General features: G+C 41.3%; 1 protein-coding gene across 1 annotated transcript; it reads right to left on the reverse strand.

Moving 5' to 3' along the window:
- Window positions 1–292: 292 nt before the first annotated feature.
- On the reverse strand, window positions 293–13,742 carry LOC306952911 (serotransferrin-2-like; the record flags this gene model as incomplete). Its single annotated transcript, XM_079543686.1, has 17 exons — window positions 293–402; window positions 1,408–1,594; window positions 1,967–2,151; window positions 3,325–3,407; window positions 4,135–4,291; window positions 5,302–5,484; window positions 5,780–5,845; window positions 6,151–6,241; window positions 6,467–6,615; window positions 6,760–6,946; window positions 8,015–8,172; window positions 8,468–8,532; window positions 8,642–8,804; window positions 9,147–9,323; window positions 10,277–10,376; window positions 11,769–11,932; window positions 13,691–13,742. 17 exons carry the CDS (start codon window positions 13,740–13,742, stop codon window positions 293–295), a joined length of 2,277 nt encoding a protein of 758 aa, XP_079399812.1.
- Between the last annotated feature and the right edge of the window lie 12,724 nt (window positions 13,743–26,466).

Below are 26,466 nucleotides of genomic sequence, written 5' to 3' on the forward strand. Positions count from 1 at the left end.
TTGATTTACCAGTATAAATCCTTGATTAAAAAAAGGAAATGTATTATTGCCAGTTAAAAGCAGAAGAGACTTCTGATAGTGATTACATAAACCATCTATCATACGTGTGTGTGTTCAACATGGACTGCAATTGCAATACAGGAAGATAATTCTGCAGCCACCAAAATATCAGTTGCACTTTTTGTATGGAAACAAATTTTAGAAGATAAAATAGGTAAAGCAAGGTGAACTGCTATCCACTAACCTGCGCCACTCGTGACAGTCCATTCTTTAGTCCACTGCACTGACCCTGCTAGTCCCCCAAAATGCTGAATCCTCCATAGTAGGCAATCAGAACTGCTGATCCTAGTTCTGTGCTGTGGGTTATGAGGACTGGTGAAAGCTGTTGCACACAATTCCATGCTTCAAACAAGAAAGGGATGACATAGCAGTAGTATTACATGATCATAAACTTAAAATCTACTTTCTAAAGAAAACAAAGGTTATGACAAAAGAATAACCAGCATATGTGTCCAGAGGTGCCAGTTTCCTTACAGATTGCTCTGGATAGGCAGGACTAGTCTAGTTCTTTGTTTTCAGCATTGGTGAAGGCTCATGCCTTGCAAAGCCTTTATAGCAGCTGTCAGATCGATGAGGAGGCACAGATATCCTGCTTGCAAAAGTCTAAGATGCCTACAAACCAGTAAGAGAAAACATCCTTAAAGACTCCATCAGCATTGACAGTTACAAATTCTCTAGCTACCATTCACTAAAACTGAACAGAGGTGAAATTTCCTCTTTGAACTTCAGGTTTTTTTTTTAACAGCTAGTAAACTCTCAGGCATCTAAACATCGTGCAATCTGCTTTTACTTCAACACAGATTTTTAGGTCCCCTAGCAGCTCGGTCCTGACTCATAAGCCATTTCATTTCAGTTCCAGTTGGAACTAAATATAAATTCCATATAGCTTTCAGTAGATAATAATGAGAAAGCTGTCCTATAAATACAAAAAGATTTTTAACTTGAGTTCTTTGCTGTAATTTTTAGTGCATCTTTTTTAAAAATGGAATTTTTAACTTATTCTGAGGTTGAATATAAAAATGTGAATATTTTCCCCAAGCCTGATGTACACAGATCTTTGGGATAGGAAAAAAACTTTCTGGGTGGAGGTAAAACAATTCCACTTCAATAACTTCATATTTGCTCTGACACATATTGGTTGTATCACTCCCACAGACCCCTGGTTTCAGTGCTTACAGATAGCAGTTGCAAGAGGCCTAAACATACTCCAAATGTTATGCTCCATTAACAAGGTTGTGTAGAAATCCCCTCTAAAGTCAATGTAAAGCACAGGGCCATGTCTGTGCACAGAAGACTTCCTACTGCTTTGCATTTCTCTCTAACTCAGAAAGAAGAATTTGACTTTACCTGCAGGTGTACAATTAAACACTGATTCTGCCAGCTGAAAGAAAGGTTCTCCAAGGATTTCCTGATAGCTCATGTGAGTTGCAGGAACAAGGTACTGAGTGGCATCTTTGAAAAGCAGATCACTCTCACCATATTTTTGTGACTGGAACAGACGGAATTCAGAATCCAGCTTGGTCTCCAGAAATCCCTAAACAGAAAAAAGGTTCCACAGTTTGGACTATAAATACCAAGGTTATGTTGGTGACCATCAGTTTCATAATAGGATCTAGCAGGAAAAAAACAACAAACAGATCTACTTTCATTCAGTACAGTCATACAAAAAAAGATATGACTTAGGAGTGGCTTTTTTCTCAGAAGGAGTGCGATGGCTACCGATGGCCTTTGGAGAGTTCAAATAATGATTTTTCTCAATCTCCTACACACATTCTTAATTCTGTCACATCAGATCTGAAGGCACTCTATACATTTAGTATACAAAGCTCTTGATAACGAAAAGGTTTCCAGAATTGTATATAAGAAGTCTTAACATATTAACTTTTTCCCCCATTATCCACCTTACCTGAGATTTCATTAGGAAGTCATAGATTTTAGTGACAGTAACTGGTCGAGTCATGACTGTGCTGGGAGGAACTGGACCAAGGTTGCAGCCAGCCCATTCGGTGACTGCAGCACGCGTTCCATCCGGACACAAGAGTTCAAAGTCAACAGCTGTATAACCTTTTGCCCAACCAGAGCTTTCCAGATCTGAAAAGATAATGAAGTGAAGGAAAATCCTTTTGAAAAAACAAATGCAGAAGACGAGGTGAATCTCATGCAGTGAGGAAAACTGAGAGGAAGGAGCTGAGTGAATACACATGCTGTATATTCATCTATTAAGAATGCAAAAGGAATAGTTGGGTGTTTTCTCTGAGGAACCAAGTTAATGAACTGAAGCTAGTTTTTAGAAGATAGGTGCAGAGCAACATTAAAGCATACAAACAGCTTATGTCTCATCTTCACTGATCACTTCCTGAATACAAAGAAATTCATACTCCTTGTCTGTGCTTCCTCAAATAAACTGCTCACCACTGCACGAATTCCTGTGGGTTTCCAGGTTCTTATATGCCTGCTTGATTTTACAGATATTTCTCTTTCATAAAGCTTTCTTCTGCTACTGAAATTGACCTGAGTTGAATTTCAGTGTATTTTATCAGGCTGAACAAATGGGAGTTCCCTGTACTCTCACCTCTATGAGTAGCACATTTTGGCTCTTAGACCAGTAGAAGTAATTTAAGAGATTGAGAGGATTGAAGCTCCTGTAACTGAAACCATTTCCACCAACAAAATTCAACAGCTACACTCTTGCAAACTTCAGTTTCCTGGAAGAAGTTACTCATTTCTCACTGCAGCAATGAAATACTTTGCAGTATTTTTACCTACTAAACTACCTACCTGGACTATTTATTCCAGAAAGTACCTATGAAACAACAAAAAGTTGTCATGGTGAAGCTATAGAACACCTCTGAGCACAAGTAGCCCACAGTGTCTCTGTTCTTTTCATTCTTTAGACTGATACAAACAGTGAATACATGCTCTGTACATGCCTGTGTGAGAAGGTGCAGTGGGAAAATTTTTATAGTTTGAGCTTTCCAAAAACTAGTGCAGTCTCCAAGGATGATTTCCCCTCCTGTCCACAGCAAACGCATTAATCACTCAGTGATTCTTTCTCTTCCCTCTCTGAAATTGAACAGTACCTGAATTTAAAGCTTTACCATAACATCTACATGCAGGAAAGTTCCTGTACGTTTCTGGTTTCAAACACAATTTCATGGACTTAATTTAAACCTATTCCACACTGCTCCTGAGCGGTCACAGTCACAGCATAGAAAATGAAAACAGTTTACATTGTTAAATTAGAAGAAAATATCTGCATCTCACTCTCTATATTCCAGAGTAGGTTTGAGTGTTCCAGAAAAGCTACATCTCCAAAGCTTCTTCCACTGGGATTGCCAACTAAGCACCTAGTATAGGAGGAAAATAAGAAGTTACCAGAGACAGCCATTACAATGACTGAATCTTAGACAATCATTGGAAACTAAAACAGGAGTAGCTGAAAATATCTTCATCTGAAGCTATTTGCTCATTATGTGGAATAAGTTAGTGATGTCAGCATAGATGTCAGTGGGCACCATTCATGTGTTTGTCAAGCCAATTTCATTTATCTCTTAAAGCAGCTCCCAAGTCAAAGCTGCAGCACAGCATCCAAGTAACCCCACCTGTGCCTAGCCAGGAAAGAGAATTTAATTCAGCTAAATGAACTACAGATATTCTATGAAAGCACTTTCACTGTTAATGTTCCTTTTCTACACAACCTTCAACTATTTCTTCCTTTTAAAAATATATATTATAATAATCCAGTCTAATCACTGCTTATTACAGTGCTTGTTACTACATCATCTCTACTCTCTGATCTTCTAAGTATTTTTCCATCTCTTAAATGAGTTCTGTTCCAATGCTCCACATCTTACATGTTTGCAAGCATTGTCTTGCTCCATAGAAGGTTACATGAAACTCTCCAACCATCTGAACAAATCATAGCAACTGCAGCCTAAGCAAAATACATGCTACCAAAAGTTAATACAGCCAGTTGCTTAACAAACAAAAAAGCTTCCATAGGAAACCATCAGTAAAATAATAAACCAATCCTGGCTATTGCTCCATGTTTCTGACTCTGGAAAGAAGTATTACCTGAGTGCTCCCATATTGCCATAGTAGTGTTCATTGTGACTGGCAGCGCATCTGCTGGATACTCGAGCTCCTTCCACCTCACTGTCTCCAATGCACACTTTGCACAGGTTTCCATCTGCTCCCGGCATGCAGCCCTTCCAAAAGTAATTCTGGTAAACTGAGCAGAAGAAAAAAAAGCAACTCAGGTGAGATTAGAGCAAAGTCTCTTCTTCTGTTGGAAGAACTGGATTCCATCTTAATAACTGATGGAAAGAAGCCTAAATGGCATGAAGAATCACACATACACAGATAAGAGGAATAATTGTTTCAACAACCTTTGAGACTGCAGTTGCTGGCCAAGTGACTAATCAACTCTTTCTTGGGTAAAGTAAAATGGCAAAATGATAGAACTAAGCAACTCAAGAAAGTAAACCAAGCTGTAGTGTAAGAGGTTGTTAACTATGTAGATCATACAGCAGCTGGCAACATCTCTATTCATACCTAATCTTGAAAGTATTAACAATTGGAACAGCACTTTTTTTCTCCCATAACATGAGAGATAGAAACAGGAGATCATCATCCTCCAGGTTTTGGAGTAGCCACACAGATAAACTAAGTTGAGCACAAGCACAACACAGAAGGATCAAGAGGCAAGACAGCGGGTGAAAAGAACAAGGGGAGGAAGAGTTTCTATTACAACTGTACTTGGTCTTCCTAAAATATTTTGAGATAAACCTAGCCCGTAACTTTTTACACCCAGAACATAAACAAATGCATTTGAGCTAATCAATTAGACAACTTAATCAAGAGATAGAGAAATTGACTGACTTTTAAAGTACAAAACACAGAATCATACGCATTGAGCTCTAGGAGTGGATACTTGTGTCTTTTGATCATCCTTTCTTTTGCATGTAGGCACAGATACCACTATTATTTATCGTGCATCTGCTTGCTAAGGAACATCATATGCAGTCCAGGAGAAATCCACTACTGAAAAGAGAGCTCTATACAGGAGCACATCATAGCAAATACGAACATCTTCAATGATATGCAAGACTGAAATTCTTTTACTCTGCCCTCACAGACTCTTTTCAATCTTACTTCCTAAAGTAAGATTCCTTCTAAAGCCTAAACGTTAGGCTTTAGACATGAAGAGTCTCCTCACAGATAACCCAGAGCGACTCATACCAGATCCAATATCACAGTTTTCAGTAATGTTTTCCAGAGGCCCCACTGTGTATCTGGAAAGAAGTAACCATCCTCCAGGACTATACAAGTGGCTGTGACATGATCGCCTCCCCCGCAGGTTATGGATGTTAATCTGTTTGGCGTTTTTCTTAGCTAGGGCTACAGCATAAACAGGTGACAGTCCTACAAAACAATGACAGCAACCAGTTGTATAAAGGCAATGAAGTATTCCAAATAGGCAGAGCCCCAGTCTTCCCTCCCTCATCCCCTCGTGGTATTTTCAGTTAATGGTGGATCATCTGCATTCTTTGCTTAGCCACAGAGCTCTTACTCTAGCAGCCACACATTGTAGTGAAAGTTCTGAAAATGCAGTGCAATTTCTTTCCCAAATGAGCATGCAAATACATCCCAACAGAAATCTTAAGAGGCACTCTCAGGAATGTTGAAATATTTTGCCTTTTCAAAGTTCTCTCATTACCTTTGCGCTTTAGATGATGTTTGCTAATTTCCTCTGTTTTCTCATCAGCTGGAGCACAAACCTGTCCTGGAGAGAGAAGACAACCGTTAAAGATCTTGCAACTGCTGTCATTCTCATTGCACGGCAGCACTGCATAAAAAAAAAAAAAAAAAAAAAAACTTTATAACCTTGCAATCCCCTCTTGAACCATGTCAGTATCTCCACCCGTTTTATAGAAGAGATACAATACACAAACAGATCAAAAGCTACAGCCAGTTAATGGAAGAGCTGAGAAGGGTGCCTGGATATGTGTATGGATCCCTGCTTCCATAACAAAACATCACAACGTGTCAACATTTAACTATATTTATATGGTGCACACAAGAACTTACCATAACACTCTGCAACTACAGGCACCAATCCACACCTCCCTGCAATGTAGACGTGGGTTGCATCCAGAGTGACTGCATCAGCCTCACTACTCTGTCAACAGCATTACAGAAAATAACACAAATAGCAATTGCATTAATTGTATAACCAAGCAGCTGTACTTCTCCACTGGTTGGAAATTCCCCTGCATAAATTGCCTGTCACTCCCACTGTTTCCTGTAGTGTAGAAGTGTTTTTCCACTTGTCCTTGCCTAAGCTGAACATGCACTCTGTGCAGATTATCATATAATCTGCATATAATCAGAGGGACTCTCCTACCTTGATCATTTCAATGCAGCTTGCCATGGAAGTTGCTTGGACACAGACTAATGGGTCAGATTTGATGCTCAGTGCCCACTCCTCACATTTGCGAAGCTCAGCATTGCTGATGCAGCACCAGCGCACGACTCTGTTGTCCAAGGAGCTCCCTGCATTAGAAAGAAGGAGCACAGTGGAACCACGTCAATCATACAACAATCTGTTCTTCATTAAGTGGATGCTTCAGTTTATTCATTTGGGTCTGGCAGGGAGGAATAGCACAGGACATCTACAGTCCTCCAGAAGCTTCTTACCTTCATGACCTAGTCCCTTAAGGAGAGCTACATAATCCAGACCAAGGACATATGCAATTTCTAGCTGTTCCTCGAGAAGTTGCAGGTGCTGAGTGGCATCTCGAAAGAGAAGGTTCTTCCCTCCAAAGGATGATGAATTGAAAAGTTCAAATCTGGCTCTTTCCTTTCCTTTTCGACCAAAGAGATGCTAGGACAAAAGCAACATTTTTAATTGCAAAAATTCATCTCATCCTTTTAGTGTCAGGCAGCCTCACCCCCTTCACCCATCATAGCAATGGCCTGTAACATAGTGTTCAGGGTTCCAGTATCCACCACACTGTGACAAAGCCCATAGGTACCACAGTGACTGGATGGTTACAGTCCTACAAACATATTGCTTGAGATTCAGTTTCCTTTTTTGAAGAATTTTACCTGTCATCTTAGTTATCCAAATTCATTGGGCTGTGCTCAATGCCTCCTGCCCTATAAGGGCAACTAAAGTAGTTTAGCCAAATGGGAAATGTTTGTGACAGATAACTGCAGTAACTGGCTACAAGATGTCTTGTGCTTTACAATGGGAAGCACTGTGTGCAAAGGAGAGCTGTCCAGCTTGATGGAAGAGTAACATGCACTGAAGAATGTACTGGGAATATTACTTCATAGCCACTGTTATGTATAGGGGAACATAGCTAAGGAACATGCCAATAAGCACACTGACAAGGACATGCGAAAACCTCTCAAAGAAGGGATTTTGTACTTCCACTGTCTGTCCAAGTTCACAAGATAGCACAACTCACTGGGTTGGAATTATTCATTTTGCTGTGTTATTTTAAATGTGGAGTGGCTTCTTAACATCTTTAAGTAATACACATTTCAAGTTCAGGTCCACATAAATTCCTGGATATCAACGTAACAGATGCTATAAATTGTTTCCCTCACCCTCTTAAAGCTGAATCTTGCCTGAACCCATGTGCCTCTTATCATATAAGCTTTAAAGCAGAATGGAAATAACCATCTATTTTCCAATTTGGGTGTTCTGACATCTTCCTCTTCCTAAGTTATTTCCACTCTTCTACAGAAGAACAACTCAGAGAGAAGTAAAATTTTCCTTCAGAAACTAGTACAGGACCTTTCTCCAGAACAATTCATGTTGAACATTTTCTTCAGAATAACTACAAATTTATTGAGAAAAGAAGGCAAACTGAGTGGTGAGCTCCACACAAATACAGAAGAAAATCCTGTGTACAGAGATATACAGCTTACAATATCCACTCACTTGGATCATGGTAAGAAATTTGTTGGTGATCTTTTGGAAGTTGTGGCGGGTGATGATGCCACGGCCAGGCCCCTTGCCCAAGTTACAGGTGTTGTACTTGCTCAGCTCAGCTGTAGTTCCATCAGGACATAAGAGTTCATATTCTTGTTGTTCTGACTCTAAAGTAACAGGACATTCATGAAACACTGAAAATTAAAAGGAATCTTAATAGTCAGGAAATCAGCTGGCAGCTGCAGAGACTTTAGCCTAAAGAAATCACCTGCATTAAAATGCCTGTCTGCTCCCATCCTATCAACCTCCTTTTCTGTTTTCCTCTGACTTGTGTGGAGAGCCAAGAAATACCACTGAACTGCTTACAGTGACTGACAATAAACATACAAACACATCTCCTAAACTCCCATGCAGGAAATAGCACAGACAAAGGTTAAAAGGAATCTGAGTTTTTAGGACTACCTGTGGCTCTCATAATTGTCAGGTGATCTAAAAAGGCAACATCTGCAACTCCATCCTTCAAGCACCTGCAGGAAGACAAATGCCATCCATTAACATGTCATCAGCCTTTTCTCTCCTCACTAGCTCTTTTTCCCCAAAGGTGAATTCAGTATAAGTTCAAAGCAGCCAGTTTACCTGAAGGCTCCATCAGAGTCATAGAAGGGTTCATTGCTGCTGGTCTCACAGAAATGGTTCTTGTCTCTGATATATGACTTTTGTCCTTGGCAGAGAGCACACAGCTGAGGAGCAGCAACACCAACTCCAGGGATGCAACTTGCATTGAAATACTCACTGATTACTGCAGGGAAAAAAAAGAGGGGAAAATCAAATACAAAAAGATGGAAGAAAGAGGCCAAACATATTATGACTGTAAGTAAGGCAATATGCTGCTTTAGAAAAAAGTTGCTCTTTGGCAAATAAATGCAGCTTCACTGTCTAAATTGCAAATTTGAAATGTTTGTTGCAAACAGAGTGATCTGATTTTTCTTGTTCAAAACCATCTTTGTGCTGGCTTGATACTGCAAAGTCCTGTTCCCTACTGTATACAAAACACCAAGATTTTCCTGTTTTGGTAACACTTCTGCCCCTGTTTCACTCACTCTTGCTGAGGGCAGACACAGCTACAGTTGCTATCACGCACCTTGGCTCAGGGGTTGTCCCTCATCCCAGGAAAGATCATTCCTTGCAAGGAGAAATCCAAGTGGAATATTCCAGCCTGAGGTCCATCTGGCTCCATTGTGGCAGCTGCGCACACCGCGTAGCCTCTGGATATCCAAAGCTCCTCGTTTGGCAACAGCCACAGCAAAAACACAATTTCCTGTGATAGGACAAAATATGCAACAGAAATAACTAAAGCCCAACTCCCCAGCTTCTGTCTGTGCACCAGGTTCAATTCCCCTCTAAATGTTGCAAAGAAAAAAAAAAAATTAGGCATGTTAAATAGAAGAATTCATACCAGGAATTTCACACTATACTGACTACATACTGAAAGTGAGCACCATGAAAGGGCAAGGCTGCTTCTCAGGAATTTTGAACATTTGTATCAAAGAGTTTGAGGTATCCTAGCAGAAAGAACTCCTGTTTTATCCTCAAAACCTAGGGATCAGGTGACAGAAATGTATCGATTCCACTAGGACTGCATGGTTTTCAGTCAAAACAAAACTCACTTGTGCTCTTGCAATGTCCTCTGATTAGTCTTTTCCTACATCCACCTGCTAATTTGGCTTCCTTCTCAGAGTCATGCCTCCTAGGTATTTTCTACAATATACTTGGCTTTCTCTTGCAAATCAGTCAATGCACAGACTGCTCAGCTAAAGAATCTTACCGTAACATTCACCATCTTATATACTTCTCTTTCTGTGAAGAACAGAGAACGAATTAACAACAGAAACTGATCTCTTAAAGAACAATCAATAAACAGTCGTACTAATAAGGAATATGGTATAAGAATTAACACAGATGGGATAAAACATTCTTCATTCCCTATGCAATGTGGAACCCCAGTGTATCAGTGCTGTGGGCAGGGGTGGATACAGTTTATTGTGATGAGAGCACCATAGGCTGGAAAGAAAAAGCGCCACTGGAATTTTATTCATCACTACATGTTCTACACACACTAATGTGAAGTATATGTTGTTAGTCATCTCCATATTCCCACAAAGTACTTAAGAATCAATAGACCTTTTTTCCCCCCAACTTTTAGAGACTTTGCCTGCACAGCAATTTACCAGGCAAATCAGAAGCACAGTTCATTCTTCTTTATGTACGCACCCTGTTCATAGATCTCCTTTGCCACAACGGTCAAACCATACAGCTTTACAGCAGAGTAAACATCTCCTGCATCCAGAGAAGCAGCATCTGCTTTATTCACCTTAAAAAAAAAACAAACACCACAACAGCAAAACCCTCAAAACAAGTTTGTTTAAATGGAAACAGAGCAGTTCATCAGGCTGAAACTCTGCTCTTGAAGTGAGCAGAGACTGTTACAAGCATTTGCTTTGTTTTTAACTGAATCTCTGCTATTAATTACTAACACTTCACCAGGATTAAGGCTGTTACTTTCAAATAAGTATCTGTGCTTTATCAGTAACATTGATTCCTGCCTCTTCTTTGGTCTTTCCATTCCAAAAATACAATTCCAATGCCACCTGAATAAAAAGGCTTCTTTTTCCTCCTACTATTCCATCAGAACACCAAAACCTTCTCAGATTCCTCCTGGTTATAATAACCACCTAAAAATGGAACTAAGTCTATTAACAAGCCTATTCTATTTATCATGAAAACATGAACTAAATAATTCTTCTAACAAACAAGAAAGTCCTTCTTGGTTTTGCTTGCTAATCCTACAAATGGTCTCATGCATAATTTTATTAAAACTGAAAATCTTCACATGGAAAAAAACTTTCACCCTTTACTCCAGGGACGATCAACAAGGAGTTAAAAACAAGGGGGAAAAGTGGGAAGAGAAAAATATTAATTCCAGTCAGAGTAGGATTGAAACTTACAAGGAAGGAAAAATGCTCTGACCTGGCTTTAATTTATTAGTTTGGATTTGTCCATTTATTTTCATGCAATTTTATATTTATTTCTTGGAAAACGCAAGCTGGGGTAAAATAGTATGGTTAGTAGAAGGCTCACATATTTGAATTCTTATCTCTCAAGCCACCTTGTACAAGGCCTGCTCTGAAAGTAATGCCTCCCATTTCATTATGTTGGCAGGATGGCAGTAGAATTGACTGATAGCAGCAGAGGGGCAGCGTGACAAAATGGTGCCTGACATGGAAGTGTGTATGAGACAAAGGTGTATAACTGAATTAACTGACTCTTGCTGAACACTTATGGAGACCAAACAGTGGATGTGGGCACAGTGAGGCAGTGGGTGGTGCATTCTGACAGTGGCAATGGTGATGTGAAAGACAAGCCTCATTCAGATGCCCATAGAGATTTTTACAAGAGTGGTATGCAGGCTCTTGTTCACTGCTAGCAAAAATGCATAGCTGATGGTGGTGACCATGTTGAAAAATAGAGCTTTGTAGCAGAGAATTTGCTTTGTCAAGTAGTGTTATAGTGCTCTTTTTATCTGCTCTAGTTTCTGTGAAAACAAGTAGGAGGCATTATTTCTGAAACATCCAACGTACCTTCTCCTATGTGAGATACCACCCTGTCAATAGCATTTCATTCTCCATGAGTTGATAGCCAGTTTCTACTTCAAAAGAGAATTTGGTTCAAATTAAGTTAGTTTTAAAAATCTTTGTGAACTTACTCTGATTTTATCAATGCAGTCATATGTATTGTGGGCTCTGATGCAAGAAATCCTGGCAAACGAATCGGTGTTAGTGACAGGCAGCACAGCTGTCAGTGCTTTGGACAGCTCAGCACACTTTCTCTGTTCTAGATCAGAGAGGGTGCACCATCGAAACTTTTTCCCTGTGGGATTAAAAAAAAAAGTCAAGAACTATAGGACTTAGCAAAACCAAACTCATTTTAAGGCCCCATGGATGGAAGAGGTTGTTTTGTTTTAATTAGCTCCATAAATAAGACTCTGCTCACACAGACATCCGCACACATGAAGGCACAGGAGAGATGCACCCAAGCACTTTGGCTCCACGCACAAGAGAGCAAACATCTGCCATTAAGTCTCTATGCTTCCTCTTGACTGGCAGCAACAAACTAGTTTTCAGACAGATTTTTCAAGATTCAACAATTATTATGGCATGATCTTTTCCTGGGCACCTGAGAGTAAATACAGGGGCTCCTCAGTGTACTCCAGGGCACCCCAGAGGCTTCCCAGTGTGCCCTACATATCTCCCAGGGTCCCCCAGAGCATCCTTGGGTGCCCGAGATCACCTGCAGTGATGCTTCTCAGACTATCCAAGAAGCTCCTCAGTGTGGCCTAGATGCTTTGCAGGGTCCACCAGTGTACTTTGAGGCACCCAAGAGTACACATAAAGCTCCTCAATTAGCCACAGTGCACCTAAGAAGCCTCCCAGCATTTTCTCAAGTGCCTGAGAGCTATCTTCCAGATATGCACTATGAGAGACAGAAAGTGAGGACAATTCTGTTACTGAAAAGCAATAATCATGTACTACGCTGAACAGTGTATCAGAAAAACATTATCAACAAGATCATCACATCAAGCAAAAACTCAAATAAAAATTACCTTCATTTCTGAATGAGCTCACAGAACCTGCACAGGATTGCTCTATAAATTTGTAGCACAACTGAACTTAGTTGTCAGCTCTTTCCCCAAATGAAAACTAATTAACCAATTTAAAAAAGCAACCAACAACTAGTTGCTAGGAACTCACGCAGCAGAAAGAACGAGTTAGGAAGATACAATTAGAAGTGGAGGTGAAGGTGATACCTCCCTTTCCAGGGGAAGCTGGGGGTATGGTTTGTGTATACTGTATACTGACTGTAAGTCTACAACCAAAGGGGACACAGATTTGCCAACAACATTTCCTCTTTTGCTTCATACTCTGTAATTATCCATTTTGGATCTATTCAGATTTATTTTATATTCTTCTCATCAACTGCCCTCTACTATAAAATATATTCATTTGCATTTCAAGAAGATACGATGCATTTCAGGAGAGAAAAAAGTGGATCTCATACATGAAAGCAGCCTGCAGTTATACAACTTGACAGAATCCTGTACTGAATAGAAAGAAGAGACTGCAACAGCTTGAATACTGTCATCTTCAGAACACCATTTGGTTTTCTAACAACCACTTAATATTAAACAAAAAACGCCTGGAATAACAAAGTTGAATACTAGAACACTGAAGCTTTTATTCCTTGGAGCACGATGTCAGACATTAGCACTCCAAATGTTTTGATGGTAATTCAGAGCGATTCCAAAAAGAAACCCATTGTAGTTTCTGAGAGGAGCAGCTTAAAATATACTGATTCATTTTGACAGCACTAATGAGTGTGTGGACACCAGCTACTCAAAGGAAACCTTCACAGAACTGTGGAGAAACTAGCTGCCTTCAGACCAGCAGGGTCACCATCTGCCCACGATCAAACTGAAAAAAATACCATCTTAATGGAAATCACAGGCACAGTTCTGGCTGCAGATTCTATACTCAGAAGAAAACAAAACCACAGCACATATTAGAGTTTGTATCCTGATAATTCATCCAGAGCTCACCTTTCTCTTTCCCCTCTCTGCATCAAACTTACCTGAACACAGCAAAGTGAAGATGATTAGGACAATTATAAGAACTGCCTTCATGATTACAGTTGTTCAGCAAGGATCCACTCTCTACTCTGACGCTCTGCATTCTCATACCAGGAATTCCACAGTGATGACCAAACTTTCTGCAAGATAGAAAAGAGGGTTTGGGCATCAACAAAGATAAAATGAGATTTGCAATAAATAAACATAAGCTCTGTCAGATACTGCATCTTCGCACATAGAGAAGAAAGGAACAGTGACCTATTTCGTGCCCACAGCTGGAAAATATCAGTGCATTTTTATCAGTGCATGAACTCACATACAAAGAAATGAAAACCTCTGTTTTTGAAGTAGGGTTTTTTTTTTTTCCTTTTTTTTTTTTTTTTTTTTTGGCACGGTAAGAGAGTTTATTTACTGCATGATGTTAAACAAAAAGTAACCCTATGCCCACCTAAGAATTTAGAACAGAATCCTGACTTTGTCAGCTTTCCTGATTCTTTTCATTCCATTCTAGCACAGCAGTCTCATTCCAAACTGGTTTGTTTCCCTATTCCCTAACATTTAGCCTAGAGAAGCATTGCCTCTTAATTACTCTAAAGCAGCTATGACTCACATCATTAGCTTGCTCCCTCTCTCTATATAAAGAGAGGAGCTAATATGTATGTGTATATATTTAAGCATAACTGTATAAATGGAACTGATGCAAAAAAAAAAAAAAAAACACCAAAAAACAACACATAAATATATATGTATATATGTATTGCTAATACGCACTGATCTTTTCAGGAGAGACTTGATCACTCTGAGTCCTGGAGAAAGAAAGTATTTTTCCCAGTTTTGTTTTCCTCCTAGCACTTCCTCTGCTTCATGCACTTTGACAACACTTCTCCCACATTTCTGTTCCTGTGCTATATACCTTATCCAAGCAATTCACAGACCTTATTCCCCATTTCCTTCTTTTTGTTTGTGCACACAGACTCCACTGCTCACCTTTGCCGTTTCCTAGGTTTCTTCACAAAATCTGCAGCATTTATTGATATGTTATCTCATTTCCCATTAGTCTGAGCACAGAAGGAGCTCACCTCTCTCACTCATTCCTATGCTTCCTGGACATTCTCAAGTCCAAAGTCCTACATTCTCTCATTTAATAAGAGAACTATAGATATCCCCATCCATTTCAGAGGAGTTGGATTAGAAGACCTTTAAGACCCCCCTTCCAACACAAATGATTCTATGTATCACAGTATTATCCCACCCTTTGACTTGGCTCACCCACATAGTTCTAGCTCAGCTCAGAACACTTTGGGAATTGTGCCCCATTCCCCACTGAGTGCATGCAATCTCTTAGCACAACACATTGCAACATGGCAATATAAGAAAAAAATAATCACATTACAACAAATTAGAATAAACTAATTCTTTTGAAATAGTTCTAAGACAATAGGTAAATATATACTTCCAATGGCAGGAAAAAAAAAACTTACATCAGGCCAGATCACTAATCGGTTAAGTCCACACCAATTAAAACATGCTATAAACAAGTGTGCCTTATTTACAGCTTAACCTTGAGTCACTCCTGACTCAGATGTGGGGCAGCCTGTGGGTCAGGCCCTGCTGCAGTGCGCAGTCAGACATCAAAGCCGCAGCCTTTGCCGTGCCGGGGGCAGCGAACCCGGTGCCATCAAATCCCACCTCTGCAGCTGTGCTTCCTGCTGGCCCTACCTCACGTTAACTGAGGAAAATGTGCATCCTGACAGCTGAGTCAGCTCATGTTATTACGTTATGTGAGAGCTACAGCTGGATCTCTGCTATTCCATGTTATTAACAGACTTTCCTACTTATGCCTAAGGTAGAAGACGCTTAATCAGCTACTTACAGATACTGCTGCTGCGATGTGAAAATAGCAACATTCTGCAGACTCCACGGAGTCCTGGCTGCGAAAACGGACAGCCAAGCATTAATCACAAACACAGCAGGTCATGAGAGCACCTCGGCCTGGAGCAGAGGTGAGGACACTTGAGGAATGCTTTCACAGTGATTCACCTCTGAAACCTCCCCAGCACTCAGGAAACAGCAATTAGCCGCTGGCTGCTAACGCGGTAGCCCCGCATCCAACTGCGGACACACGTAGGAGGGCAGAACCCACCTTATCTCCACCTCATCCTTACAAAAGCCCCCCTGTGGTGTTACCACACAGGGACAGCCAACGCCACGCGGTCCCAGCTCAACATCTCGCTCAAGGTGAGCAGCGCTGCCTCCTCCTCAGCAAACTGCTCTCCTAACACTCAAACGCTTCCACACCACGTTCCAGCACTCGCCCAGCCCCACAGCACCCCTTACAGCCCGTCAGGAACAGCCTCAGCCCACAACTCACCCGCCCCGCCCCCTCCGGCCCCGCCCCGTCCCTCAGCCCGCCCTCGCTCTCGGCACGCAGCGCAGCTCGCGGCGCCGCAGCAGCAGCAGCAAGATGGCGGCGGCCGTGGCGCGAGGCGGCGGTGCTGCAGTGCGGCGGAGCAGGTACGGGCAGGGCGGGACGGCGCTGCGCTGCTCCGTGCTGACGGGCCGGGGCCGGAGTCAGAGGCAGAGACGGAGCTGAGGGTGGAGTGGCAGCCGCTGACAGCCGGGAGGGGTGAGCCCTGAGCCGGGGTCGGCCGCTTCCCGGCGCCGGGCGCGTTGCTTATTGCCTTGCTGTGTAAAACGTGCAGCAGTGCGGGGCTTTTTACCTGGTGAGGACCCGGTTGTGGGAAACTGTGCTTTGGGGAAGGCCCGTCCTGCTGCGTTTGGGTCAGCACTGTGGTTTTATGCTCTACCTGTCAGCTTCTTAATACTCGTGATGCTGTTTTACGAGGATAAGTGAAAACTGTAGCTAATTATCTTTAACTAGCAGTAAAACATTGCTTGTGAGTGCTTGCTGCTATCGCTGTGTGGTTTCTGGACGAGAAACCTATTCATAGACTCCTTATTTTCTAAATAAAGAGTCTACTTGAAACTTGTGAGATAGCTGAAATTCATTCTTAAAAATATGGAAGAATGCTAATCACTTCCTGGAACTGAATCACCCGAATGATGCAGAAAGCCGTAAGTTAATGAAGTAATTCTGCTCTTAGCGTGCATCTGATGGGAGCAGGTGAAAGGTCACAGTGCCAAATGAAGACGTCCCAGCTGTCATGTTTGCATCCTGGGAACAAGACCTGGCACTCGTTACTTTCCCAGCAGTTGGCCTAAGAAATGGCAGAACTTGTTTGCAGATCCCATAACTTTTCTATGTTTGCCATCTTCCCATCAGTGTGCTGAGAAAGGCAGATTTGAGAACCCGATTTGTGGGTGTATCTTAAAAGAGTCGTGGCTCTTAAATGGCACCTGCATGTGTGGCAGCGTCCTGGAGGTGGAATAATGCCAGGTCATTTTGTAATGATCTCATTACAAAGCTTTACCACGTTTATAAGCAGAGTTTGTTTTGATCAGCATGGCTGGATGCCACTTTGTAATAAGCACTACCTTTGGGTGGATGTAAATACCTATTAGCCGTGTTGTTGCAGAAGATAACGTCGATATTTTTGCTGCTTACCATTCCTCCAAATTATAGGAATTCTGCTTTAGACCTTCTTATACTTTACCCAGTAAAACACAAGTTGTTTATTGGTCTTGGAGTAGTTGTTTATGTGCTGTTGGATCAAATCCAACATATTAAACTGGAAACGGATCTAGAGAAGAGTAACTCACTGGCTTTAGTCACTTCTTTGAAATACAACAAGCAGATTGTTGGTCTTGTTGACCAGGGTAGTGCATAAAATCAAAGATTACATTGGATGCCACTGACTTGCTCTTTTAAAGGCTCAGGTTATATTCACAGTAACCAATATATTACAACTCCAAACAGCCTGAGATAGGGTACGTGACATTAGCAAGCACTATACTCAGAAGAGCATAATTATTATCATAAAGTTTAAAAGGAACATATATTCACGTTTTGATAAGAAAGTAGAAATACATGGGGGTAAGAAAAGCAAACTAAACACATCACTAAACAATGAGGTATCTGCAGGAGCAGTTGGATTTTTTGTTTTATTGGAAGAGGAGGAGGTAGGCCTGAAGAAAATGGATTTTAATGCTTTACTTTATGAATCTCAGTACTTTGAGGGGAATTTTCCCCTCTGTGTTGTTCAGCCTTTGAATGTTCTGTTTACATTTGCACTGTAAAACATTTGTACTTGAGCCACTGTCTGTTATATGTTGCATTTACAGTTTCCTGACTGGCTGCAACTTCCTCATATGTGAGAACCCGCGCGTTAGAACTCCAGTCCTGTGGAAGCAGCCGCCTTCCAGGACGTTTTTCAGTGGTAAGTGTATCTTGTATGTAATCCAATGTTTATAAATTCAGGATTACTCAAAATTAGTCAAATTGTGATTGAATAGTGGTGAATATAAAGTTCTTGATATTGAAGCAAGTGAACTCGGAGTCCAGATTCAGCGACCTGCTCAATTTATGGAATTTCTGTAGACATCAGCTTGCAAACAGTGATTTTAAACTTCTGGTGTTTTGCTGGCAGTAAAATAAGTATATTTATCTATTTCATAAGATTGTTTTATTAGATTATTCATTGTTTTTCCCTTTTTTTTTTGAATGCTTAGATAGCAAACTTTAAAAGCAAATGATTTATATATATGCATATATATAGTTATAATATTTATACTTATATATATGTAGTTACAATAGGGGCATTTTAAACAAGTAATCCCTAGCCGTGGTTGAAAGCTACTTCTCCTTCTAGAAATGCTATCTGTTCCACTGTGGTTTTATGGATATGAAGAGCCTTGCAGAGAAGCAAATCTGGGCAGCAGTTTAGATGCTGTAATATCCAGAGCAGTGCTTGGCTAAAACTGGAATTTGGATCATTGTCTCAAATTAGGAATACCTGTGTTAGAGCATGACAGAATACAAATTGCATGCTTGTTTTTGTTTTTTTTCCCCCCTTGATATTTGTTCACCCTTATACTTCATCATTCTTGTGTGTTTTTTATTGGAAAAACTGGCTTCCTTTGTTGTTGTGACATCTGCTGCCCTGTGGTCCCTTTTAATACATCTCATTTGAGGGTTGGTTGTTTTTTTTTTAAGCTTCTTTGATACTTTAACACTCCTCCTGTACACTGCAATTATCATTTCTGAAGAAACCTGTCTGACAGGGCCAGCAGAAGAAGAGCCAAGATGATAAAGTGAATGGTGGCTACATTCCTAATTTCTCCCTTGTATTTTTTCATAAGGGAAATTTATACTGGGATATTTTTCCAGATCTGTTTTATTCAAAATGAGGGAATTGACGTTTCCTTATACTCCCTCGCCTCAATGACTGGAGAATATTTTGTAAACCAGATGTAATCAGACTGTGATCAGAGTGCTTGGAGTGATGCTAGAGGAAGCAGCTCTGTTTGGAAGGACATATACAATGGAATGTATTCGTTTTTAAATTGTTTCTAGACTTCAACAGTTTTTGCAGTGATGATGATCTCTGTAGCAGAATAAAGGCAATTTACCACAGGTTCCTTTTCTGTAATTACCTTTCTCAGATTGTGTGGCTTTCTGAGGGCTCTCCAGATGAAAAATTACTTTTCTAGAGGCAATACAATTTAGCAGAGTTTCATTTTAGTACAGTGTTTTAAATATCCTTTCTAAAAAAACTTCAGAAATAGAAACAACTTTAATGAAATGACTGCATTGAGCCAATATTTCATGTCCTTTGCATACCTATGTTGTGTCAGTCCCTCTCTCTTATACACATTTTAGCATACTTTAATTGCTTACCATGCCCTGCAACATCTCATGCTCTCAGCATTTCTACACAGTGTGCAGCCAGGTGCCAGCCAGGAAAGCTGAGCCTGTATTTTGCAGGTGGGTGTCACAAAGGGGAGATGTGAAGGTGTCGTGGATGTTGGCTGAGAGGTCTTTGTAACAGCAGAGTCATGAAGTGAGCCTGATGACAAAAATGATATCTGTTATTAACATGAAATTCAGAGGAATCATGTTAGACTGCGTAATGACTGACTTAAAAGGAGGCATCAAGCTTAGTCTCTAATGGATAGTAGGAAGGAAACAGGACATACCAGGTGGGAATTTGTTGGAAGCTGTTCAGCTGTGTTTCTGCTTTGGAGTGTAACTGTCATGCACTTGGGGACAGCTGAGAAGGTCAGAATCCAGCAGTTTAGCAGGCCTGTAAGAAAGAAGAGGTCTAAATATAGTTTAAATTCCTATCTGTACTTGTAATTTTAATAAATTGTGAAATTGAGGTAGGATTATGTGAAATATTTAAGGCCTGCTAAAACGATGCTTGTGCTCTAGCTGGACAGGGCTGTGAAGAGCCAATATTGTTTGTTGTTTTTTTCTTTACCAAGTATTTGTAAGCTTGTAGTCCATGTGTTGACCTGTTGCTAAAACAATTCCGTAGTCTTACAGGTATTTTTTCCTTGTCAACTGAGGTGGCAATTGCTCCCATTTTGTAACAGCACTTATCTGGGTTAATTTCCTTGTCCAAATCCTTTGTCTCTTGTCATGTATGAATAGTTTCTTATTGAAATATATGCTTTTATCCATTCCAGAGAAGGGAACTTACTTTTTCTATTCTGGTTTGCTGAAAGTAGTTGATGATGAAGAGAAATCTCAGGTTAGCTTTACCTCGAAGGAGATCAGGCTTAGGATTAATCCAGAGCATGGAAACATACATTTAAAGTCCCCTGTCCTGGACTTGTTCCTTCCTACTGGTTCATCTTCTGGAACAGGAGCTTTCCTCTTGCTCCTGCTGCTCACCAGATAGCTGTGCCAGTGTTTGTACCATTGGAGAACGTGATGTTCAGCTGAAACCTCTGAACAGCATCAGCTGCCTGACCGTGGTGTTGTTGCCAGAGTCAGAAAATGAACTTTGGTTTTGGAATCTGTAAACTTGTGTGAATTTCATTTATGGCTGAAAGATGTGGAGTTGTATTTTGATTGTTTTGTCAGCAAATGAACTCTAGCACAGGAAGAAAAATGTTTGCAGAGGTCTATCAGTAGTTCTTGTGCTGGAAACAGTCTCTGGATAAAACCTGTACAGAAACCAGAAAAAGCTGTTCCCACTGAGGGCTTTCTGGTATTTACTGGCTCTGGTGAAGTAACTGAGCAGCTTTGTCAACTTAGAACCAAAGATGTAGTGGGAAGGCAGTTAAAGGCTTTAGGGCTAACAAGTGCTGTTGGTCTCTACAGACATTTCTGTTGAAATAGTGATGCAGCTGTCTAGGCGGACCAAAGTTGAAAGGTTATAGAGTCTTTGTAGACTTAAAGTAAGTAAAATCCTTTTTCGTAAACGTTTCACTGCTCTAAATGATCCCTGGCCTTTTGAGCATTTTCTTTAGGACAGGATCATTGAATTATACCGTAGAATCACAGAATGGCCTGGCTTGAGAAGGACCACAGTGATCATTTAGTTTCAACCCCCTGCTGTGTGCAGGTCACCAACCAGCAGCCCAGGCTGCCCAGAGCCACATCCAGCCTGGCCCTCAATGCCTGCAGGGATGGGGCATCCACAGCCTCCTTGGCAACCTGTTCCAGTGCCTCACCACCCTCAGAGTGAAAAACTTCCTCCTAATATCCAACCTAAACCTCTCCTGTCTCAGTTTAAAACCATCCCCCCTTGTTCCTATCCGCCCTCATAAACAACCGTTCCCCCTCCTAGAATATTTTCTAGAATCTAACTTGAACTACAGTTGCTGCCTTGTTTTGTTTTGTATTTTTTTCCTCCAAAAAACAAGAATGCTAAGAATAAAGCCATTTTCACATCATAATGTATTTTCAGGCATGTAAATCAAAATCTTTAAATCACATATTTTTGTTCACTTCTTTCCTATATATTTTGGCAAAATATGAGCGAGAGCTGCTTATATGGGGCATCTTTCTGTATCTTGTGTGGAGAGCAGCTGAATGTCCCTAATCACTGCCACCTGGAATTCAAGCTCCCCAAGTTGCAGAGCAATTATGCTTTGTGTCTATGCATGCCTAGAAATAGAGCTGGTATTTACTGAAATTTTTTAGTTGTCCATTTGTCCTTTTGTAGTCAAGCCCTACCCCTAACGTTGGTGGAACGAGATAGAGCCTATTGTTTGTGCTTCCTGCTCACCCTTGTCAATGATTGTTGTGGAAATTACACCACTCACTGTCCGGGAATGAATTCCTTTGGGCAGCTTTTCTCTGTCTGGCAGTGACACCAGACTGTAATACAAGCGGGGCAGCTTGGTTGATTCAGCCTGAACAGCTCTGAAGAGTTTGGAAGAGAAATCTTACCCCTTAGAAGCTGCCCAGTAGTGTGTCACATGCAGCATGCGAGGCTTGTGTTAGGCAAGAGGAGCTCGATAATTTTCAGTAAGGAACAGATGTAATACTGGATGACATTTTTTCCTTCTGTAGCATGGGCATGAGCCTTCTGACTGAGCGAGGAGGAATAGTCTTGAGCCACATACACAAGATGTAATATATTTAAAGTACACGAGTAACAAGACTTATTTTTTATAGAAACGTTAATAAAAAAAAAAGCAACAAAACCACAAAACCAGTGGGATATTTGACCTTGGTTTTGTGAATCTGACAGCTAGCAGGCTGGTTCAGTGGCAGTGGCTGCCACTCGCAGTGAGCTCTCAGGTGTTTGTCAGGTTTCTGATGAAATTTTACTCTTCCTGTACTTCATCCTTGAAAACAGTTGTTGGTACGTCCTGCCAAATGATGATGACATTGTTGAAGGCTAATTCAAACAAACTGAGCTTCCATTATATTGTGTATCAGAAGAACACTTTTTCCAATGACAGTGCTTGACCAGAGACTTATTCTCCATTTAGTTTATCAAAAGAAAGAGCAAGACTGCCTTCTTTTTTTGCTGTTCACAGGACTGTGTTTAGCCCATGTATCAGAATGTATAAAACTGTTTCCCATAATTTGAGTTAATGCTGCAATGAGCCCTCCTGTGTTCTGACTTCAGCTCAGACAGTGGTAACAGCATGCTGAGGGTTTGGTTGTTGCTGAGAGCTGGATGTGGGACGTGCCTGCTCTGTAGTGACCTGCATTACAGCAGAAATGTGCCTATTATTGAACCTGTGCTAACCCAGGTTGTCACATCCTTCCCTCTTCCATTTAGGGCATTCCCAAATAGATATCTAACTGTAATGAAGGTTCTGATGATTGAGAAGCATGAAGCTCTGCATGTACACGTTGTTCCTCTGTGACTGAGTTTTCCATGCTGTAATGACGTAGAAATCCAGAGGTGAATTTATGTGCACTGTGAAGCCCATCCCCGTGGTGCTGTCAAGCAGCTCATTTTACATACTTCCTGGGAAGGATTTTGGGGGAACACAGATGAGCAGTCAGTGCTGATCAGCTGAGTTTCAGTAACTCGGTAAGCTGCAATATCTGTAGCACACAGGAACATATATTAATACCTTCTGTATCCTGCATTTCTGGTGGTGTTTATATCATCTATGCTGACATCCCTCACTGTGCATATTGGCTGTGTTTGTTTTAACTTTATAGCTGCTCTCTGAAAGTCTGCTTTTCTCTGTTACAGACAGGAGGAAGCTTCACACTGCTCCAGTAGGACAAGCCTTCCGCCTGCGCCCCTTCCATGTTCTGGTGGCTACAGGTGGGGGATATGCAGGATACAAAAAGTATGAGGGCTACAAGTTGGAACAGCTGGAGAAGAAGGGCATAGAGTTGCCTGTGAAGCTTGCGAGTGAATGGGAGGTAAGAAACTTGTGGCAATTTTGCTTCTGCTGTGTTTGAGGCAAAGCCCCTTCGCTTTCTTTCCAGCGAGGGAATGTGCAGTTCATTCTCTGTAGCTGATGCATTTTTGACAAATTGTTTTTGTCTTTTAAGTGACTTGCACTCTTGAGAGAGAACATAAGGTGTGCATCTGCATCTGCTCTGAAGGATCTGTTGGCTCTGTTTAGTGCAGTGCAATTTCTTACTTTCCCCACCTTGTATTGCACGGTGACAAATAAAGCACATAATATACAGAATTATTTACAGAACTCAAACTAGGCAAGACTGAAATTGACTTGTCTTAGGATTAAAAAAACGTTTAGTGCTGAGTTGGTCCCAGTCCTAGCTGAAGGTACAGCCTGTGCAGCATCTGTAGGGTTTTTATTTCTCACTAGCAGTTCAGTAGCCAGTGAGGCTCAGGCTACTTCTGGCATTTTTCTTGCTTCCCAGTGCCTTCCTGCCTTATCTACTTTACAAGGATGCTAAGACAGAATTAACATATAGTCATTATAAATCTATGGTTTCTTTATACATTACATAAACTTATGTATACATTACATATACATCTTAGAAAGCACCTACATCTATAATGGAACTTGCTGACCCTGAGGCTTTTTTGCCTTTTTTTCTGGATTCCAAGGAGATTAGAAACTGTTGTGAAACGGCAGGAGGTATATCAGATTTGTGGATCAAATTCCTGCTGCAGCATTAAACAACTATTTCTTAACCGGACGTAACTGCTGTATTTCCTTCAAACTCTTAAGGTTATACAGTAGAGCTCAGTGAAGGAGTTCAAAGTGTATGTGGTATTCTTCCAAACAGCCAGGTAAGTGCGTCAGTACTGTTTCAGGAGGCAAGGAGTTAAAAATTCTAGGAGTGTAAGATTGTGTAGGAGATGCTTCAGTGTGACCTTTAGCATCTCTTCTCTTTGCATTCCTGAGCGCACTGCCAGTCTGTGAGTGGTTTTGGCCACGTGCCTTCAGGGAACAAGGCTGGAATGCTTAAATTCGTTTTCACTGGTGATCCAAATGAGCTATGACCCAGGAAGGCTGGATGCTGGCAGCTTAGGCTATGATAGCACCTGAGGAATTTGTCTGTAAATCTGTCTTCTGTATATTCTTTTCCTACTAAAGTTTATTTCAAAGAGATTTTATCTTTTGATTAAAAGAGAGACTGGTAAGTGTCTATGAAGTATTTATTTTAAAAGGCACCATCAATTCAGTTTTGGTTCTTGGAAACAAATGCTGTTTTAATAATGTTCATATTTCTAGGTATGTAAATGAGTAATTCCCTTATTAAATTTGCTTTCTTTCATTATACTAGTATGCTGAGTGTTATTGCTGGTGGTTATTTGGTGAAGTTACAGATATTGCTTTTGGTGAAAAAGCTCTAAAGAAATCACACTGAGAAGTTGTCCTGGTCCTTCCTGATACACTTGAGTTCTGTTGGATGCTTCTGTGGGAGGGAAAGGAAGCTTGAGAAAAGAGGAAACAGAGAAACTGTGTTCAAACATTGAAAGAAATATTCTAAACAATGAAGAATTCAAGAAAAAATAAGAGCTGCATTGTTGCCTTTTTATTAGAAAGTGGAGGGTCTTTTTTAGCTGAGCTCTCACTTTCCATTATTCTCTCTCTGGTTTTGCATCCCTGGAAGCACACTTAGGATTGAGGAAAAGAGGGGTGTTGTTTTCAGAACAGGACTGTAAGCCTTTGCATAGGTAAGAAGAGCCTCAGTGCGATTTAATGGGCTTTGAAAGCGATACAAACAGAGAAGCTGCTGCACGTGGCCTCAGTGCTGAGCCTGCTGCTGCGACACCCGGCTCCGATGTACCAGCATCGTGCTCATGTGCACACACACCATCATCCACCTGGCACCCAGGTGCAAAGTCAGAAATGCAATATGACCATGTTATGGAAGCAGAGGATCTCCATGTTGCAGAGGTGCATATTGGGTATCACTGTTGTTTCTTTAGCACACCTATCATTTTCCTAGAGACATCACGTCGCTAATAGCTTGATGTGATAACACCTTAGTGTGTCTCATAGTGTGAATACCAGTGAAGATTAGCTCTTATTTATTTAGGTGAGGTAAAGCAGGGGGCTTGGAGGAAGACAGTTAGATACATTCATCAGATAGATGGAAGCTTATAGCTTCAAGTCCTTGTTGTCACCAAGTATTTCTTGGCCAGGATCTCCATGCATAGCTTGCCATGCATAAGGCATCGTGTAGCTTCTCACCAAGGTGCTGTAGGATGGCTGAATTACTCGGTGAGACCTGGGCTAAAGAGTGATCAGGGTGACTGGAACTTCTTTCTGCTAGGAGGAATTTCTTGTACCTGTCCTGTGCTTCTATAGTTTTTTCTGATGTAATGAAGTTTTGTGTAAGGATCTCCTGTTGGAATGACAGCATCTGCAAAAACAGCAAGCCCACAGGGGAACTGAGCTGTGGTGACGCTTCAGATGTCACTAACAGTCTTTTAAAATGGCTTAATGCAGTGGGGAAGTGCTTGAGTACAGATTTAAAGTCTTGATCCTTAAAGGGAGGAAGAACACAGCCTTCCTATTAATATTAGAAACTGTGCCAGGGGGTGTTTGTGTAACAGGAGATGCACAGTGATATTTTGGCAGTCTGATACAGAAAGTGCTTTCCTTGGCTCATAGCTGAGAGGTGTGTTACGGTAAGAGGTGTGTAACAAGTTCAGGAAAGAACTAATGGGGAAAAACATATATATATTTTTTTATCCAACCTGCTTTGCTTTGGAAGAAGCACAGCCTATGGCTGCTGGATCTCTCATTCTTCATTCGCGTTGCTGGGTTCCGACCAGCGCACAGCTCCCCGGGCTGCGATGCCGGACGGCTTCGCACAGCGGGGCGCTTCCCTGCACTCGGAGCCCCGCGGCGGCGATGAACCCCGCCGTCCTCACGCGTCCCCCATCGCGGAGGCGGCGCCGTGGCCGCGTTCCGGTCCTCCCCCCCCCCCCTCCCGACTCCTCCCCGCAGGGCAGGGCAGCCC

This window comes from Tetrao urogallus, assembly GCF_951394365.1.
Source record: "Tetrao urogallus genome assembly, chromosome: 17".
NCBI lineage: Eukaryota > Metazoa > Chordata > Aves > Galliformes > Phasianidae > Tetrao > Tetrao urogallus.